Below are 20,033 nucleotides of genomic sequence, written 5' to 3' on the forward strand. Positions count from 1 at the left end.
GCTGAAGCTGAAACTCCAATACTTTGGCCACCTGATGCGAAGAACTGACTCATTTGAAAAGACCCTGATGCTGGGAAAGATGGAAGGTAGGAGGAAAAGGGGACAATAGAGAATGAGATGGTTGGATGGCATCACCGACTCAATGGACATGAGTTTGAGTAAACTCTGGAAGTTGGTGATGGACAGGGAGGCCTGGCATGCTGTGGTCCATGGGATCGCAAAGAGTCAGACATGACTGAATTGAACTGAACTGAACTGAATTTGCTAGAGGCTCACTGAACTCAGAAAAAACACTTTATGTACTAAATCAATGGTTTATGATAAAAGAATATAATTCAATAATAGCTAAATAGGAGAGATGCCTAGAGAAAGTTATGCGGAAAGGGTGCAGAGCCTCCACACCCTCTTCAGGGATGCCAATCTCACCAAATTTCCACAAGTTCAGCAACCCAAAAGCTCTCTGAACACTGTGCTTTTAAGATTTCATGGAGGCTTCATTACATAGGCATTGACCACTGGTGACTGAACTTCATCTCCAGCCCCTCTCCTCTGTCCTGACAGAGATGGGACTGAAAGTTCCAACTCTAGGTTAGTTCTTGTGGTGACCAGACCCCATCTATTGGCACAGTCCAAAAGTCACCTTGTTAACATAAGATGTACCTTTATCGATCTCATAACTCAGAAAATTCCAAATTAAGAGCTCTGTGCCATAAACTAGGACAAAGACCAAATATAAATTTCATATTATCAGTCACAATAGGGAGATGGGATTAGAGAGAGATTTGGAGAGACATCAGAGAAAACAAGGAGGCTATACTGAGGATTCGGAGCTTATTTTGAGTAAGATGGGAGCCATCTGTGAGAGGAGGGGATATGCAATGGCTTATACTGTGAAAGGGTCATTGCTGGCTGCTCTGTGCACAGTAATGGGGTGAGGGTGGAGGTGGGGAGATCAGGAAGGAGGCTTTCTGGATTGTCTGGTAAGAAATGGAGGCTTAGGCTAGGTGGTGGCAGTGAACATGATAGCTGCGGATGGTTGTAAGTTTTACGTATGTTTAAAGGTAGAGACAATGAAAAAGAGAGGAGGTCAGGATGGCTCTAAGCTACCCATGATTTGAGTCTGGGCAACTGGGAGAGTCCAGTTGACATTTAGTAAAAAGACTGAAAAATGAAGAGTTGGTAGCAGGGGTTACGAAGAGGTGGAGAATTCAGTTCTATACAAGTTGAGTTTGAGATAATCAGCTAAAAAATGAGCAAAGAAAAGTGTCAAGAGTCGAGACCAGCAGTTCTGGAGCAGTTAGAAGTAAGGACGATGAGGACACACCAGCAAAAAAGCTGACAAGGAACCACCAGGGAGATTGGATAAGATGACTTGCTTCATTTGCTTATCTGTATCTTCTGCTTAATAATTATATCCTGCTTTTGTAATAAAAATAATTTTTAAAACTTTGTTTCAAAGCATGGAAAAAGCAAAAAACCAACAACAATGACAAAAATAACAAAAAAAGACAACAAGAGACCAGGAAAGTATATGTTAATATGTTGGTACAATGTATATATTGTACTAACAATTGACACAACTGAGTGACTGAACAGCAGCAACGGAGTACCTTCTCCCACTGTATTCTCATCTGAGCTCCAGTGTCCTCTTCTCTAAGGGGACTTTTTGACCACCCTATCAACAAACCTTCAATTCCTATTATTCTTTATTCTTTGATTCTGCTTTTTCATTCTGATTTCATGCATGTATTTGTCCATTTATGTATATATTGTCTATCTCCCACACTAGACAGTCAATAGACAGTCAAGACAGAGATGATATCTTGTTCACAGGTATATCTCTAGCACCAGGTACAGTCCCTGCACAGACTGGCCTCAAAAACTATTTGTGAAACAATAGAAAAACAAACAACCCAATGCAAAAACAGGCAAAGGAATTGAATAGATAGCTCTCCAAAGAAGATATACAAATGTCTAATAAGTCCATGAAAGATACTCAACATCACTAATCATTAGGGAAATGAAAATAAAAGCACAACTGAGATACCACCATGCCCATACAGATGGCTCTTATCAAAAAAACAGAAAACAAGTGTTGGTGAGGATGTAGAAAAACTGGAACCCTTGTGCATCACTGGTGGGAATGTGAAATGGTGCCGCCACCATAGAGAAAGAGTATGGAGGTTCCTCAAAAGATTAAATATAGAATTATCATTTAATCCAGCAATTCTACTTCTGGGTATAGACAAAAAAGAATAAATGCACAGGCTCAAACAGATATGTGAACACTAGTGTTAACAGCAGCATTACTCAGTAGTGAAAAGTAGAAGCAACTCATGTGTCTGCAAATGAACAGGTAAACAAAAAGTAGAATATACATGTGATGGAATATTATTTAGCCTTTAAAAGGGAATGGAATTCTGACACTTACTGCAATATGTTCTGAAAACATTATGCTAAGTGAAATAGACCAGACACAAAAGGACAAACATCATATGATTCCATTTATATAAAGTATGCATAATAGTCAAATTCATAGAGGCAGAAAGTAAACTAATGCTTTCTAGGGGTTAGGGGAAGGGAGTAATAGGGAGTTATTGCTTTATACAGAGCTTCAGTTTGGATGACAAAAAGTTCTGGAGATTAACTGCGATGGTGGTTGCACAACAATGTAAAAGCACTTAATGCCACTGATACGAACACTTAAAAATGGGTAAGATTTTATGTTGTGTATATTTTACCACAATTGAAAATACAAAATTTTAAAAAAGATTTGTTGAAAGATTTGAATGAATATTCTTTTTTCTTTTTGTTTCAGATGCCAGGAATTTTATTAAATGAAGTCATTATGACTATTATTCCTTCCTTTCATAATTGTGATTTTCTATTTTAATGATCATTCTAGACAGATCACTCACTATAGATCTTTTTGATAAGTAGGCATGACTATAAATTTTTATAATGTGAATAAAGAGCAAAGGGAAAAGAAGCCATTTTGTTTTCAACTTAGTGAATGCTCCAGCTTTAGAATTCTAAAAATCTTTGTTCACACCTTCGTTATGTTGCTTTACGCATCTCATAGTGATTTGCTTCTTTTTCTGTTTTTCTCCAGAGTCTACATGCTGAAGGCACACTGTATCTTAGTCAATCCTATTATCACCCAAGTTTAGCAAATTTACTGGCGTCATCAATAATTAATTAAGGAATGTGTCTTATTCTGAGATACAAGGACTCTACAAAGAAATGATGACTGAAAGATACAATATTTGGGGGGCATAAATTGAGGGATATCACTGATTAATTTCAACATTTCCTAAAAACCAAGAGGTGAGGCTAACTGCAAGGAAAGGGAGTAGGCCTAGGGTCAGGGATTCAAGGCACCTGTATGCCCTGTTTTCAAAAGTAATCCTTACTTTCTGTGCCATCTGCTTCCACTTGCTCTTCTCTGGGTTTCTGCTTAAATTTCATGTTTCCAAAGTGCAGGATGGCTCCAGCGAGTTTATAAGATCCGTACTTCTCATCAGGGAGAAAGCCCAAGATGTCCATGGCTTGCTGTAGAAAGAGAAGCAGATGGCCAAGTACTCATTTGCCTAATGGCTGCAGTAAGCACCTCACCTCCTCTGTTATCACACCTCCCTCCACTTGTGGGCCATGGGCTGCCTGCCGGAGGGAAGGAGATGGATCACCACAGCCCTGAAGTGTGACAGTTCTGTTCAAACTAGTGCAAATTGGTTTGAAAGCGCCCTGTTGGCTCTTGGTCACCTGTAGCCTCTTCATCCCTTTAAAAGAGAATTAGGAAGGCATATGATTTGATGTTTAACTCAGTAGTTTTAGAACTCTCCTCAGATGCCTTCTCTCCTGTTCCTCTCTTCTCCCTTCCAATAATCTATCATTAACTGCCTATATGAGCTCAATTATTTTGCCTTTCATGGTTATGGGATAAAGTAGCACCGTATCTGATGGGTTGCTTATTTCTGGGATCCCATATGTTATCCCATATTTATTCCAGATTCATTTTGACGACTGGCAAAAGGAAGTATTTAAGAAAAGAAGAACTATGTCACCAAAGAACAGCATCCTAGGAAGCCACTGCACATGGTAAGAAGTGTGTTTTCACACACTCCAGGAGGGTGGAAATCGGTAATCCTTCTAGTAGTTAATTTAGAATATGTATCGAGAGACTACAAAAATTTCATAATCCTACCATTTAGAAATCTAGCATAAGATGAATCTGATATACAAGAATGTACTCACCTACAAAGATATTCACCATAGTAGGAAAACAAACCCTCAACCTTGAGTCTAACAATAGGAGAATGGTTAAATAAACTATAGAACAAATGTCTGATAAAATATTAAGTATCCATTAAATGTTTATGAAGAGTTTGTAGTAACACTGGAAATGCTAAACATTAATCAAAAAGCAAATGATATATCAAATAGCGTATGTAGAATGATTATGATCCTTGATTTAAAAAAACACCAAAACAACTACATAACAGCAATCCCGAAGAGAAAAAAAATAAAAGAATGAAAACAGTGGTTATCATTGCATTGAAGCATCTTCCTACTTTTCTATATGTATCAAAGTTACTATACTGACAAAATAAATAAGTATAAAACTCTGGACAGAAGCAGTCTTATAGGGACACCTTCCACTCTCCACCCCTCGGGGAAGGAAGGTCACTTCTCCAGGACCCTTCGGAAGAGAGGAGATCTAAGATGCTTTCTTCCATGTCTCATTGTCATTACCAGACTTTGCTCTGATAACTAACAAGCCTTACATCCGTGGCCAGCAGTTCTTCGGCATCATCCAAGCTCTCCACAGCAACTGTTCCATGAGAGCAAAAGTGAAAGTCAGAGGGATTTTCAGACACCAGGCACACATCTGCAGTGGGAAAACCATCAGTTAAACAGCTTACAGAAATCCACAAGGCTTCAGAAAATAATTGACCAATATTCACAGTTTACTCTTACGGCTTACAGCATACTTGTAAACAAGCCAAAATAAAATCCATATTCTACACCCAAACCTCTGCAATCAATTTCTGCCCTCTATTAACTTGTCAGTCATGTTCTAATGCCTCCCAAGAGAAGACCAGACAGGCCAAATCGGAAAGCAGATTCAATTGCAGCCACTTGAATTGGTGTGAGAGAAAAAAAAAAAAACAGATAATGCATGTTGGCAAAACTTTGCAAACAGGAATTTGGCCTAGATATGTGGCTGAGGGCCAGAGAAAAACAACAACAACAACAAAAAAAATGGTTTGTAAAATTATAACATGCCTGAGCTTCAAAAGCTAGGCAGCAGGCAGAAACTGGGGTCAAAACCCAGGGAACATTAGCAGTATAACCTTGTCACATCATGTCCTCCCTGTTAGGAGGCTGAGTCTGTCTTTCATGGGATCCATAAATCAGCTAGTGTGTTCACTGCTGCACCTCTGATATGTCTAAGACTCCTGACATGATTCACTTAGTCAGGAAACATAATGCAGGCTGAAGCCAAGGCAGGCCATCAGCAACATGTCTGCAGTCAACTTGGCCAAATCACATTAACCTCTTAAAGCCTGACACTCGCTCCCAGTGAAGCTTTATAGAGCCCATCTGAGCTTTCTGTTTAGCACTCAATGAAGTGAAGTTCTATTATCCTGAAGTTAGAAACAAAGAAATTGGACTATGTGAATGTTCCAAATGCTCTATTTGGAAACAATCCAAACGTTCATCATTAATTATTCCTCAGCAAACAAAAGAATGCACTACGCACATGTGCTACAGCATGGAAGCATCTCAAAATAATTTGCTGAGTGAAATAAGCCAGACAAAAGAGTATCCACTGCAGGATTCCATCTTATAAAATTCTGGAAACATTAACTCATTTGTCCTGACAAAGCACATTAGTGGTTGCCTAGGGACTGGGTTTGGAGAGGAGGGCTTGAAGGAGTGAGAAGGGGCAGGAGGGAGGGATTTCAAGAGATTGGAAAATTTTGAATGGATATATGCATTATCTCAATTGTGATGATGGTTTCACCTCATAGATACACACGTCAATGTTTACACTTAGGTCAGTAATACTTCAGTAAAGCTATTTGATGAAAGTAACTGGGCTAACCCAAAAGAAATCAGGCTGAATCCAAGTATAATATATATTTTAAATAGAAATATAATTCATAATAATTTTTAAAGTATTTATTTCCATGGAGATTTAAATGTCCTTTAAACGTTAATACTTCTCAGGAAACTCCTTATATTATTCCTCATGCCTCACTTTATATCAATATCTATTGGAGATCCAGTAAATATGCCAGGAATTATTGTAAGTTTTATGGATACATCAGTGAAAAAAAAAGTCATTCCTGCCCTCATAAAGCTTATATTCCAACAGAAGACAGAATTAAAAGTAAATGAGTAAAAATATGACATGTAAAACAGTAGTAAGTGCTAAGGAGAAAAATAAAAGGGAAAAGGAATAAAAAGTCTTGGATATGCAGAGTTTCCATTTTTAACCCAGTGATCAGAGAAGGCCTCCATAAGGTGACATTTGCGTAAAGAGAGTTACAGGAGAGAGTCATAAGTAAGTACGGGAAGAAATTGCTAAAAAGAAAAAAAGCAAATGAAAAGGCCTTGAGGTGGGGTGCTTGCCTGGAATTTCAAGTGGCTAAGGTTGGTAAAAGAAAGAGTAGTCCATGAGGTCCAAGAAGCATCCAGGGGCCAGATTACAGTGCCTCACAGGCCACGGTGAGGATTCTGGCATTTCTGCTCTACGTGAGATAGGAAGCCACAAGAGGTTTTTGAGCAGAAGAGTGACATCATCTGATTTTTTTGTTTTTAATTTACTGTGGCTGTGGTTTAAAGACAGAGGGAGAGGGTGGAATCAGGGATAACAAGAGAGAGTTAATTCAGGAGGGAAAAATTGGTACTTGACTTGGGGGTAACAGCAGACATGGTAAGAAGTAGCCAGAGCTTGGATTTTGAATGGAGTAGAGTCAACAGGATTTGCTGATGAAACAAATGAGAATAATGTGGAAGAAAATTCTGATCAAGGATAACTCCAAGGGTTTGTGCCCAGGCAAGCAGAAGGATGGAGATGGCTTCAGATGAGCTACTAAACACTGGTGGGAATAGGTCTGGTGGGGTGGAGTTTAGGAACTAGGTTGTAGGCATGTGAAGTTTGAGACGCCTATTAAACATCCAAGTGGAGACATTAAAGTCTGTTATCTGTGAGTCTGGAATGCTAAAGAAAAGTCTAGACTTAGGATCAAACTTTGCAAGTCATCAGATAGAAATGATCTTTAAAGCTGTCAGTCTAGACGATCTATCACCACAAGACAAAGCCAAGGACTGAGCCCCAGGGCCCTCTAAATTCATGTGCTGGATAAAAGAGAGAAACCTGCTAAGCAATGCCCAGAGGTTTAGGAGAGAAATAAAAGAGGGGAGTACACTGGAGGCCAAGGGGGAAGATTTTCAGGAAGAGGGAGTCATCAAGGGTATCAAATACTGTCCTGACTGTATGCTATCAAGATGTATGCTCTCTCTGTATTTTATGCAAGATTCATTCATGACTTTACTGATGACCCTCAAATCTATATTTTCTGAGCTCCAGACCTAGATCTCCCACTTCCTGTTAGACATTTCAAGGTGAATGGCCACAAGTAGCTCAAACCCAGCATTACCGCAATTGAATCAATGATGTTTACTGTGTCTGCCCTGAAGCTATTCTTCTGTGGCTCCTCATGCAAGTGAATGTCACCAACACACCCAGGCCAGACACCTGGGGGCCACAATGCCTTGTCCCTTCACCCAGCTCAAATGCAGACATCATCTCCATGTCTTTCAAATCAAAGCATTTACTTAACCTATTTTCTCTACTGTAGGCATATGCTATGGGAGGAGGAAAGGATACAAAACTGAAATAGTCCTTTCCCTCAAGGAGGCTAGAGGAATCACATACCTAAACTGTACAGAAAATGCTGTACTTTAGGGTGGAGGCATGTTTTAGTTGGCTGACATTAAAAACAAAATCTATGTTCCAAGATTGCTCTGCCAAAATTACCTTTTAGATCATTCTAGATTCACCTTGTACATAATTTTTAAACTCATGTTTATTATATCATTTTTTATCTTTTTGTCCTAGTCATGATGATCAAATGTGCTCTATCTGACATTGTTTTCTCCACGTTAAATATAAGGAAAATAAATGGCTAGAAAGGCATACTAATTGCCAGAGTCAAATTAACGATAAACTGAATTTAGAACATAGTCTCTAGTGCTTCTGCTAGACTATGCCACCCACTGCTCCAACCTGTGTGAGTACTATGACAGGACTCCATTTCCTCCTTTGTCATAGACAGAAGGAGGGTCTTTCTTCTGTGCAAGCTCAACACTGGACATGCACAGAGGGAGACGGAGCAGAGAGCAAGAACACTGTGTGCTTGAGGACTGGAGGACCAGGTGGAGGAAAGAGTCAAGATTCAGGAGGGGGCTGGTAATAAGCCAGAATGTTGGGCCCAAGTGCTACATGTGAATTCTCCCTCAATCTCCCCTCTTCTAGAAGCATCATTTCTAGAAGTCATTTAGCACATCCAATGGACTTTTCTTCTATCTCCTTACAACCAGAAATATGGCTGCTGCACTGGTGTAACCATTCCCTGGGGCAGCTGCCCTCGGCAGGAGGTGGCCGCTCTAGAGAAGCAAGAGTGTCTGAGGAACCCAAAAAGGCCTTTAGCTCAAACATCTTCCCCACTGGGCCTTATCAAAACTTCTTTTCAAGGAGCAATAAATTTTAATTGGATTGAGGTTTTCTCAGAAGAGTTTCATGTAAACAGGGATTCCTTTATTTAATTAATTTCATTTCTACCATGAGAAATGGCCTTGAGAGAATGAAAAAAAGTATATGCATTTCATGAGACACTATTGAGTCAGAGAGACTGTCTAGGCCAGAAAGGGCCCATATAGAAGATTGTTGACCAGGCTGCGGGCATGTGGAGGATAGGGGTGGGAGGGAGGTGAGGTGGGGAGCAGAGAGAGAATGGATGAGAGGATGCTAACTGTAAAAGTTAATCGCTTTACACTTTCAAAAAGTATAGGTGTCAAGAGTTCATTTCTAGAGCCCACTGTCCAGTTGGAGATGCCTAGAACCCATTAAGGGCACCCCACTCCAGTACTCTTGCCTGGGAAATCCCATGGACGGAGGAGCCTGGTGGACTGCAGTCCATGGGGTCGCTAAGAGTCAGACACAACTGAGCGACTTCACTTTCACTTTTCACTTTCATGCATTGGAGAAGGAAATGGCAACCCACTCCAGTGTTCTTGCCTGGAGAATCACAGGGACGGACGAGCCTGGTGGGCTGCCGTCTATGGGGTCGTACAGAGTCAGACATGACTGAAGCGACTTAGCAGCAGCAGCAGAACCCATTAAGAGTGAGTGTTTTATCATTTAAGGCATTGTTTCACATGTCATCCTAACATTACATTTTACTTTCAGAATGGCTGAATGTTCTCCAAGATTGTGTTTACTATGAAAAACAGTGAAACTGACAGTGGGCCCAAAGAAGTTTATCATCTTAGGAATAGAGTTCTGTGGCTACTGCCTCTATGTCACATCATCCATCATTACCTGTTCCTCAGGGCTGCTATGTACAGCTGAAGAGGTCGTGCACTGCCCAGCTCCAGAGAGAGTCATTCACATAGCTTCTGATTTGAATAGCATTCTCTGGAGTTGGGCAGCATTCAGATACCTTGCACCCCCTAATAACCAGTAGGGGGAAAGGGAGTGAAGATATGAGGCTAGTTCAAGAGAGATCTAATGGGTAAAGAGGGTGAATTGAATAACCTCCAAAACAGGCCCAGATGCTGACCATTCCCTTCTCCAGAGGCACTCGGGGTCCCAGTAAACAGATCAAGGGCAGCTCTTGGCTGCCACTACTGTGTAGTACTGTCACACACTTTATGGAGTTCTCAGGGCATTAGGCAACGTGTCAAGGATTCCAAGAGGCCAAGATTTGTTTCCTGACCTCTCCTTCTGGAGTTTACACACCAATTTAATAGAAAGAGTGGGCACAATAAATAAATATAAAGAAAAAAATCAAAGAAGAGAAAAAGGAAGATAAGTGGTATTAACTTTTACAGTTAGATAAAGGAAGATAAAAGGTAGATAAGTGGTATATAGATGGCATTAAGAACTAAAGGATTTGGGGACTTCTCTAGTGGTCTGGTGGTTAAGACTTCCCCTTCCAATGCAGGGGGCGGGGATTCGATCCTTGTTAGGGGAGCTAAAAACCTACATGCCTGGAGACCAAAAACCAAAACATGAAACAGAAGCAGACTATAGCAAATTCAATAAAGTCTTTGAAAATGGTTCACATTAAAAAAAAAAAAAAACTGAAGAATTTTAAGGAGCCATATCTAAGGGAACTGGGGGAGTGAGTTTTAGCTGTGCCTGGAACAAGAATCAGCATTAACTGAAAAAAAAAAAAAGGAGGAGAAGGAATCTTCCAGGCCAAGTAGAGGCTAAAATGGGGCTGGCTCATTGGATGACACATCACTCCATTTCCTTGGCTCCTTCTGCGGGACGAGCTACTGTTCCCACAGAGCCTCCACCCTCTGCTGTCATTTTCCACACCTGATTTGCTTGTCATACACAAATGCTCCTATTTTAGGAAATTTGGACACAATCCTCACATGCTAAGCTCTGCCCTCTTGTGTCGCTCCTCAGGATACTCAGAAGCTCTTCTTTGGCAGCGATGAGTACAAACAGTTTAACATTTTTAAATATTCCAAAGAATGATCATTGGTGTCATAAACAAGTGAACCAACAATACTCAACCTGAACCACCAGATGTCAGCCTTTATACACTAATCAATCTCAACGGTCCATAGACTCAACAAAGTACATGAGCTCATGAATTCATGATAGGAATTTTCCATAGCAGCCCAGGGTCTTCAGACAGTTCTATTAGTAAACAGAGATGCTCCAAAAAATCTTTCAGTCACTGCTGTACCCACACTGGACCCTACATGTTAGCTGCTCTGCACTGCATAGAAATGAGTGTCATCTGGCAGAGCTACTCAAAGGAAAACTAAAAAAAAAAAAGTCTGTTTCAGGTTGAGATGGAGGGAAGATAGTAAGGAGAACAGCTGCTGTTTTCATACCACCAACTGCACCTATGGCAAAATATAGCTGTCCAGTTTGTAGAGCTTTCTCTATTTGCTGAGGGCACTTAGGAGTTAGAGACCAGGTAGTTAAAACCCTGCTGGATGCATACCATACTTCATCTAAGCAGGACAGTCTGAGGGGATTGTTCCCCATCAATTTGTTCACCTGGATCTCCAATCATCCCACAGTCACTCCTGTGGGAGCACTGTTGTCCTCAATGCCAGATGTAATACCTTTGAAACCCAATCAGCTTGTCATTCTTCCCTTCCGATGACTTTCCATAGCACTGGAGACATAAACTCTCTGCCATGCCATGCGAGGTGCTGCTTGGGCTGGCCCTACCTGTCTGCCCCTACATTACCCACTCCATTGCCCCACTCTGCCCCCAGCAATGGCCGTTATACTATTCCAAGACTAAACCAAATGCATTCCTGCCTCAGGGCCTTTGCACTCACCGTTTCTTCCCTCAGGAAGTTTTTTTCTGGAAGTCTTTGCCTACTTGTTCCCTCATTCAAGTGTCTGGAAAAGCATAGCCTTCTTTCCCACCCCCTCGCCCCCACCCTCTGGCCTTCACTGCACAGCTTGCCAGATCTTAGTTCCCCTCAGTTCAGTTCAGTTCAGTTCAGTCTCTCAGTCGTGTCTGACTCTTTGCGACCCCATGAATTGCAGCACACCAGGCCTCCCTGTCCATGACCATCTCCTGGAGTTCACTCAAACTCACGGCCATTGAGTCGGTGATGCCATCCAGCCATCTCATCCTCTGTCGGCCCCTTCTCCTCCTGCCCCTAGTCCCTCCCAGCATCAGAGTCTTTTCCAACTCTTTGCATGAGATGGCCAAAGTACTGGAGTTTCAGCTTTAGCATCAGTCCTTCCAAAGAACACCCAGGACTGATCTCCTTTAGGACGGACTGGTTGGACCTCCTTGCAGTCCAAAGGACTCTCAAGAGTCTTCTCCAACACCACAGTTCAAAAGCATCAATTCTTCAGCGCTCAGCTTTCTTCACAGTCCAACTCTCACATTCCCCTACTAGGAACCAAATCCAGGCCACAGCAGTGAGAGTCCTAACCATTGGACTGCCAGGGAATTCCCAAAACATTGCCTCCTTACAGAGATCTCCCCTGCCTCTTCTATCTAAAATATAACCACCTGTGGGGATTCCAGGCTTTCACTGCCATGTGGCTCAGTTTCAGTCCCTGGTCAGAGAACTGCAAGCCACAGGGTGTGCCCCTGCAAGACACAAAATTAAGTAAAATATAAACTTTCATTGCCCTACCAACTCCTAATTCACTCCATCCCCTCATCCACTTTATTTTTCTCTATAGACCTACCATTGTCTGAAATTATATATTTTTTGTTTACTTATTTGTTATTGTCTTCCATACTAGAATGTGAGCTCATGAGGGCCAGGACCTGTGGGCCCTGTTTACTTCCCTATCACCTATCCTTTAAGAAGCAGTGTATACATAGTGACCCCACAATAAATATTTGTTGAATGAATACATGAAATTCATTCTCTTACCCTATAAGTTACTTTTCTATTTCCATTCATGGCATTTCTTTTATCCTAGTCAAATTACTGAATTTGGGAGTATTTTTGTCTCGTCATTCTCATTTCTATGTTCAACCATTGCTAAGACTTTTCTGGCCTCTGGTGTGAGGCCAGAGGCCTATCATACCAGCTTAACTGCCACTGCCATCAACAGATCATGACCTTCCATTACCCCATCCTCCTCCACAAAACACCACACCCCACACATTTACTCACACACATGCACACAACACCCCCTCCACTTCCTGAGTTTAGAAACTATCCAAATAAGATCTCTACTAGTCTTCTATGAAAACACTTTCCTATAGTTCACCTGCTCTCTCTGATCCCTGATTTTGCCTTGACTTTTCCTGACATTGTGTACACTATTCCTGCTACCAGAAGTGCCCTCCATTCATTACTCTGGTTAAACCCCATTCCCATTTTTTATATCCCAACCCAAATCCTCCCTTCTATATAGAACTCACATTGACCACTACACATCATAGTAATGCCTCCCACCTCTGGCCTCGTCTCTACTACCCACTTAAGTGATAAGTGATTTTAATCATTTAAGGCCTTAAATTATCTAATGCTTTTTATACACACACACATACATGTGTGCACATATGCATACACACACACATTCATTTACCTCTGCTGGGCATCCTACCCACCTCCAAAAGTGTTTGAAAAAAGAAAAGTGTTACCGTTTACTCTCTACCTATATAAAAGTAAAGAACATTGGGTACATTTTAGGGTAAATAAACTGAGGTCCCTCTAAACAGGCTGGTAGACATTAAACAGTACTTTTCCAGGTCTGATAATCTGACAACTGTCTTGTTTTAGAATGACACTCAGCCCCCAGAATAATACACTTACCACGAAGTTCTTTTTTTCCAGACAGAATTTGATAGAATATGTGGTAGTTCCTCTCTCCAGGCTGCTGGAAAATCACCCGGGATTTTTCAAGCAAATCTGCATAATAAGGCATGAGTAAAGACTCAAATGTAGGTGTTCTTGCAAAACTTAGAAGAAAAGTGATCAGACAGTGCAGTGCCTACTTACAGATGTCGATATCTGCAGATGACAGCTTGCCTCTGGCACAAAAGTGCATCCTGATGAACTTGCCCTGAGTGAACACAGAACAGTTTCCTATTTAACATGCCAGACAGCTGCAATGGTTTCATTATACACATCACTCCCAAAGTAACTACTTCCTCCAAAGTTAAAAAAAAAAAAATTCCACATGGGGTGTGATGGCACCAGTTAATGTCAAGAGGCAGCCAGAGTGTCATCAGGACTGGCAGTAGGCCCAGAGTCTAGCCTCAGATCTGCTCATCACTGACTGCGTATTCTTTTGTTTTGTTTTGTTTTTTATTGAAGAGTAGCTGATTTACAATGTTGTGCTAGTTTCAGGTGTACAAAGAGATTCAGTTTTATATCTATAAATGTATAATTTTCATATATATAAATATATAATTGTTATTTATATAACATATATATTATTTCATATATATACAATTTATTTATATATAATTTACATATATATACATATATACATTTTGTTTTTCAGATTCTTTCCCATTACAGGTCATTCACTACAAGACATTGAGTATAATTCCCTGCACTGAACAATAGGTCCCCATTGGCTATCTATTTTATATATAATAGTGTGTATATGTTAATCCCAAACCTGTAATTTATCCCTCCCTTCTCCTCTTGGCTGTGCATTCTTATGTGCATTATAGAATTTCTACAGGCCTCAGTGTTCCTATCTAAAAATGAGAAAAATAATATCTTCTTGATATATTCTTTTATTTACCAGCAAACATTTGTTGAGCATCTACTATGATCCAGAAAACCTGCTAGACACTGGAGATACCACATGGGAAAAGTAGATGTGCCCCAAATCTTCTAAATTCTAGGTGTAAGCAGTGAATGCAACAGCTCTGACTGAGGAATATTTGATGTGTTTTGAAATCAAAAGAAAAGCCAGATATGAAGGAGTGCAGCAAGTAAGAGAAAGCAGAGAAGAAAGCAGAGTCTGAGAGTAGGCAGGCAGCAGGCACCATATTAGGTCAGCCATGTGGCCACAGGAAGGAGTGGGGTTTTACTTTGTGTGTGCCCAGAAGACATTAGGAGGTTTTAAGCAGAAGAGTGACACAATGGGACTTAAGTTTCAAAACATCACCTTGGCATGATTATAGATGAGGCTCCCTTCCTTCCTTGTCAATGAAAAGCCATAAGACAGTATCTGATGGGACAGAAAGTCTGCCCAGAGGCTACAGAGCCCAGGTGCATCAAGACACAGTCAAGACACAAACACACATTTGTACATAAACACATACAAACATGTACACAGGTGTCATTGCATGTGTATGTGCATTTACACACATATACATTTATGTACTGTCAACTGAAAAAAAACTCACAACCTAAAAGTTGAGAATTATGTTTATTCAGTGGACTTACTGAAGACTTAAGCCCAGAAGATAGCCTCTCAGATAGCTCTGAGGGACTGCTCCACAGAGCTAAGGGAGGTGCCTGGGTATACAGGAGTCTTTGCAACAAAAACTAGGTAATCAGAACATCAAAAAATACTGCTAATCAAAGAAAATAGACCATCTGAAGTTAATGAGTTTAGTGCTTGTCTATTTATGGGAAGATGCAAGAGTCTGGCTCATTGAACTTATTCCTTTGATATGCCCCTTAACTATCTAGGGCCAGTATCCTGCTTGTCTCCAACTTCATGTATGGAGTATTAATCTAAAGAAGTTAACCTGGATTTCTTGATTTTTTTTAATCCCTCCTTTCTTTCTTTCTCTTGTCTTTCCTTCGTCTTTCCATTCATCCATCTTTGTTTAATTTGCTTCGCTACTTCTTCTTTCCTTCCATCCTTCCAATTTTTTTCTTGTTCTTGGTCTTTTTCAATTGCTTTCTCTCCTTATTTATTTTTCTTCCCACTTGCTATTCTCTTCTTTCTTCCTTTTATTCTACTCTTTTCTTTATCTTCTTTTTCTCCTCCCTCTTTTCCATCTTTCCCTTTTCCCTCTCTTGGCCTTTTTCCCCCGCAGTTTTATTCTTTAGTATTTAAGCAGAAGTTCTCACCACATTCTGACAAATCCCAAATCTATCCATTGTTTTCTGGACCAGTATTAGTACCTGTTACACAACCAGATACCACAAACGGAGCTAAGTGTGGTCAGGGCAGCTCTAAGGTTTTTGGAGGGAAACCAGTCAAATAAGCAGGAGGCTATTATTTAACCATGCCTAGAGACTCAGCAGCAGTAGCAGCAGACTCAAAAGGAAGCCTTTTACAAATTTCCTTGTAAATTATATAATGGCTCCCTGACACTCATTCTTGGCATAAAATGGATTAGTGACCTTAATCCAAATCGTTTTATCTTGGGACTATTAGTTATCAAAAAATACTTTAAAAAAGTGTTTTTATCCCCTGTCAAAAAAATCCCCAGTGAAATATATCCAGGGGCAGGGGGTTCATAGGCAAAAGTAGAAACAGTAATTGTAGTAAGTGAATTCGGAAGTGCTTACCAAAATGACTTTTACAAGGAGTATAGGAAATTATAAAGAAGAAATTACTTTCAAATCTGTAAAATGTAGTAAATATAAAACATCATTAGAATTTGCTGAGTGAGCTTTCCTACTGGGAGTGGTAAGGAATTTTAAAGTATTAACATATTTTCTTCCTGAAATTGACTACCTAGTAGAAGCTTCTCAGGTATTCATCTTAATTGTATTAAGATGAAGCTAGCAAAATTTTTTGAGGAATCTAACAATATTATGTACAGTCATCAAAAACCTTCTTTGATATTCTAGAAAAAAATTTTTTCAGATCTGTGTGCTCAGGCATGAAGTTAACCATTTGCTAAAAATGAAAGACTCCAATATACTGCTCAATTCAGTTACTTACAAAACGAGAAGAGTTGTCATTTCTCAGGGTTTTGGCATTTCCAAATGCTTCCAAGACAGGATTCACTTGTTTGATTTGATCTTGTAGAGTTTCCTTGGATACAGGTAAGAGAAATACAACTGATGAAGTGTTTGGCAGAATTCTGTAATGTGGCAAGCCTTCCATACCAAGGTCAAAGCTCATTCTTGTTTTGATAATAAATGGCCAAAAACCACTTCTGAATTTGGTGATAAAATATTACTTTGGAATGGGAACTTAGAAAAATAGATGGAGGAAAGACTGACAATATATGATGCCCCTAAGACTATAGGTTGGAGGTCATTTACTTGCAATGTTTCTTTTTTTGGTTGGCATTGGTATGAGTAGGAAAAGAAAATTGATATTTTACCAAAGTAAATAATAACAAATACCATAGCCTATTTCCAAACTTCATTCCATATACTCCTCCTCACTGCTAATCTGCTGCTCTTCCCATTCAATTCTTACACCTAGAAATTTATTCTAAGGTAATACAGCAGACTCTTGTCATTATCAGTTATATTTTTGCTTGCTATTATCCCTAAGTAATCTTGAGGTTCATACCAAGAAGTGACTTGAAATGGTATTTATTAGTCTTAAGTTTAAATACTATGTGCTCAGGCTGATGGGGCAAAGCAGGTCATCTACTTTGGGCAAGTCTTTTTTTTCCCTCATTGAATGAGTCTTAATGACCACTTAGCACCTAAACTGCCACTGCCTAAACTTTCCACTGAGTCCCAAATACTCTTTGTATGAGGAGAATTTCACAGTATGTAGTATTTCAGAATCTATAGACTTATAAATACTATGTTCTTCCTATGTATTATGGGTTACTTAAAGTAATTGGGCTATATGAGCAAAATTTTTCATAAAAGTTTTTGTATTATGTATTGTGTTATGTATTATCACAGGACTCAATGGTTAGACCAAACAAATGCACACCAAACAACCTAAAATGTACACAAAAATAAAGTATCATATAGTGGATAATAGAATTCAGTGATAACTAAAGAAATTAATCAAATTCAGGAGTGTGGTAGCTGGAAAAGAAACTTTCTAAGGTTTGAAAATTGGACTAGATTGCTATTTTGACATACTTTTACTTTGGAAAAACAGCAGGAAACATCCAGTATCAAATTGAAAAGCAAGATAGCAAATTCAGGCATAGTAAGACAAGAGGCTCCAACAGCTCAATAGCTCATTGGTTTTGAGCTCTGCTCAGCTTTCACTTTTCACTTTCATGCATTGGAGAAGGAAATGGCAACCCACTCCAGTGTTCTTGCCTGGAGAATCCCAGGGACGGGGGAGCCTGGTGGGCTGCCATCTATGGGGTCGCACAGAGTCAGACACGACTGAAGTGACTTAGCAGCAGTAGAAGCAGCGGCAGCATTATCTAAGCGTATTTTACAGACCAACTCTCATATCTAGGTATCCTCAGATTATTACCATCAACCTGTTAACCCAGTAAGCTAAAGCAAACATTACCAAGTATAAAAACATTTAAATAGAAGGTAAAGTTTTTCAGAACCTAGAATGTGGTTAAAGTTGAGGGTACATCCACTGAGCATTTGGAATTTGAACCAGAAGTTAGGGGTAACGGAAGCAGAGTTCTCTCAGTGAATATTTGAGGAAGCCTGACATCTCACAGTAGCTAAAGGGATTAAGAAATAGTAATACCAAAAGTGGCTATTCAGGGCATTGGTGACCATAGTTTGAGCAGAAGATGGTGTGGATCTTAAGTACCTAATTCTCAAAGAGTCCAGCCAAGAAAGATTAGGCCAATAAGGGCCCCTTGAAGCAGATCTAAAGCAGATTATGTAATTTCATGGTTTTGGATGATTGGTTCAGAGCACTTGATGATTTTCCTGAGAGGAAAATATGGGGAAAAAAGACTTTTCATAATTTTTTAATTGTTTTGTGGCATTGTCCCCTCCTTTCTTCCCAAAAGTGGTCAGGGCAGAGCCTCCATCATTAGTGGATAGGCCCACCTCACCTTTTCTGCCAATATGCATGAAGGCTTACCAGCTTTTCCTTGGATTCACCCGTGGTTGCTACAGTGGCAAAATACTGGATAATATGTTTGGTGTTCACTGTCTTTCCAGCACCAGATTCTCCTCTATGATCAGAAATTCAGTGACAGTTAACTGGTTAAGATTATAAATGCAAGGAAAAACAAATAATTTTAACCGCATTAACTAAGAGGGAGAGCTTTATGGAAATGTGGAACTTTAGAGGGAACTTGAAGGAGAGGCAGACATTTAATTGGTTGGGAGGGGGGGATATCTTAGGCTAGAAATGCAGCATTAGCAAAAAATCTGGAATAGAGAAAGATCAAAGACTTTTATGAAAATAAGAAGCCTGCCCTTCCTGGTCCCATTAACTAAAAGGTTAAGGGTATCTTTGCTAATTAGAGATAGGTCTCTTCATTACCAACTATTCAAGAGATTATCACATATGAAGGCTGTGACCACATGGCCAGGTCCAACCCTCTCCCTCAGAGAAGAACCGACTGGTCACTCCACCAGGAAGTTGAGCTTTATACTCCCCTTTTACCTTTAACAGTCAGCTAGCTTTGTAATGTGGGGAGAACACCATGGTGAATTTATAGCCTTATCGCTCAAAGCATCATAGGTTTAAGGTCTGCTTTTATCTGTCTGAAACTCTAAAAAGTGAGTCTGTCCTCTCTGCAAAGGATTGAACTCTAACCACTCTTCTGGCTCTAAGATTCTGAGACCCTATTATTTTTCTGGGGATGACTAAAGCCAAGGAATAGCCTAATACATGAGGTGGCATCATCATTGCTTAGGAAGAGCAAGAACTTTAGCATTTCCCTGCCTCTCGAGTCCTAGCCTCTGCCTCGGTCACTGTGCTGACAGTTCACCTGGCCAGCCAGTGCTCCTCCCGGCAAGATTAACATACAACATGGTCTCAGTGAAATCCTTTCCTTCCTTCCTCTTCACTCCCTTTTCTTGCCCCTCCGGGCACCATCTTTAATTCCCACTACCTAATGTACTGGGCTTCCCAGGTGGTGCAGTAGTAAAGAGTCCACCTGCCAATGCAGGAGACACAAGAGATGGGGTTTGATCCCTGGGTCGGAAAATCTCCTGGAGGGGCAAATGGCAACCTGCTCCAATATTCTTGCCTGGAAAATTCCATGGAAAGAGGAACCTGGCAGGCCCCAGTCTATGGGGGGTCACAAAGAGTAGGACACAACTGACAGACTGAGCATGCAGGCATGAAACTAATGTACCTTGGCCTGCTCCAGTCTGGCTGCTCACAATAGCATGTTATCTGTCCAGTGGTCAATCCCACTGGACTTTCAGTCTTTCAATCCAACTAGCCAACCAGAGAACTCTGAAAATGATCATTTGGATAGGGAGCTCTCTTCCTCAAGAAGATG

At 40.3% G+C, this 20,033-nt stretch overlaps 1 protein-coding gene across 1 annotated transcript in view; it reads right to left on the reverse strand.

The window, feature by feature from the left end:
• Positions 1-20,033, reverse strand: part of MYH15 (myosin, heavy chain 15) — a 159,302-nt gene that overhangs the window by 121,301 nt on the left and 17,968 nt on the right. Inside the window, exons 6-11 of the mRNA XM_010838558.1 lie at positions 18,656-18,749; positions 16,616-16,708; positions 13,750-13,813; positions 13,564-13,659; positions 4,785-4,888; positions 3,414-3,552 (exon numbers count right to left, since the gene is read on the reverse strand). Coding sequence (XP_010836860.1) covers positions 3,414-3,552; positions 4,785-4,888; positions 13,564-13,659; positions 13,750-13,813; positions 16,616-16,708; positions 18,656-18,749 — 590 coding nt within the window. The remainder of the gene's footprint in view (positions 1-3,413; positions 3,553-4,784; positions 4,889-13,563; positions 13,660-13,749; positions 13,814-16,615; positions 16,709-18,655; positions 18,750-20,033) is intronic.

The sequence above is a fragment of the Bison bison genome, unplaced genomic scaffold, assembly GCF_000754665.1.
Source record: "Bison bison bison isolate TAMUID 2011002044 unplaced genomic scaffold, Bison_UMD1.0 scf7180017864098, whole genome shotgun sequence".
Taxonomy (NCBI): domain Eukaryota; kingdom Metazoa; phylum Chordata; class Mammalia; order Artiodactyla; family Bovidae; genus Bison; species Bison bison.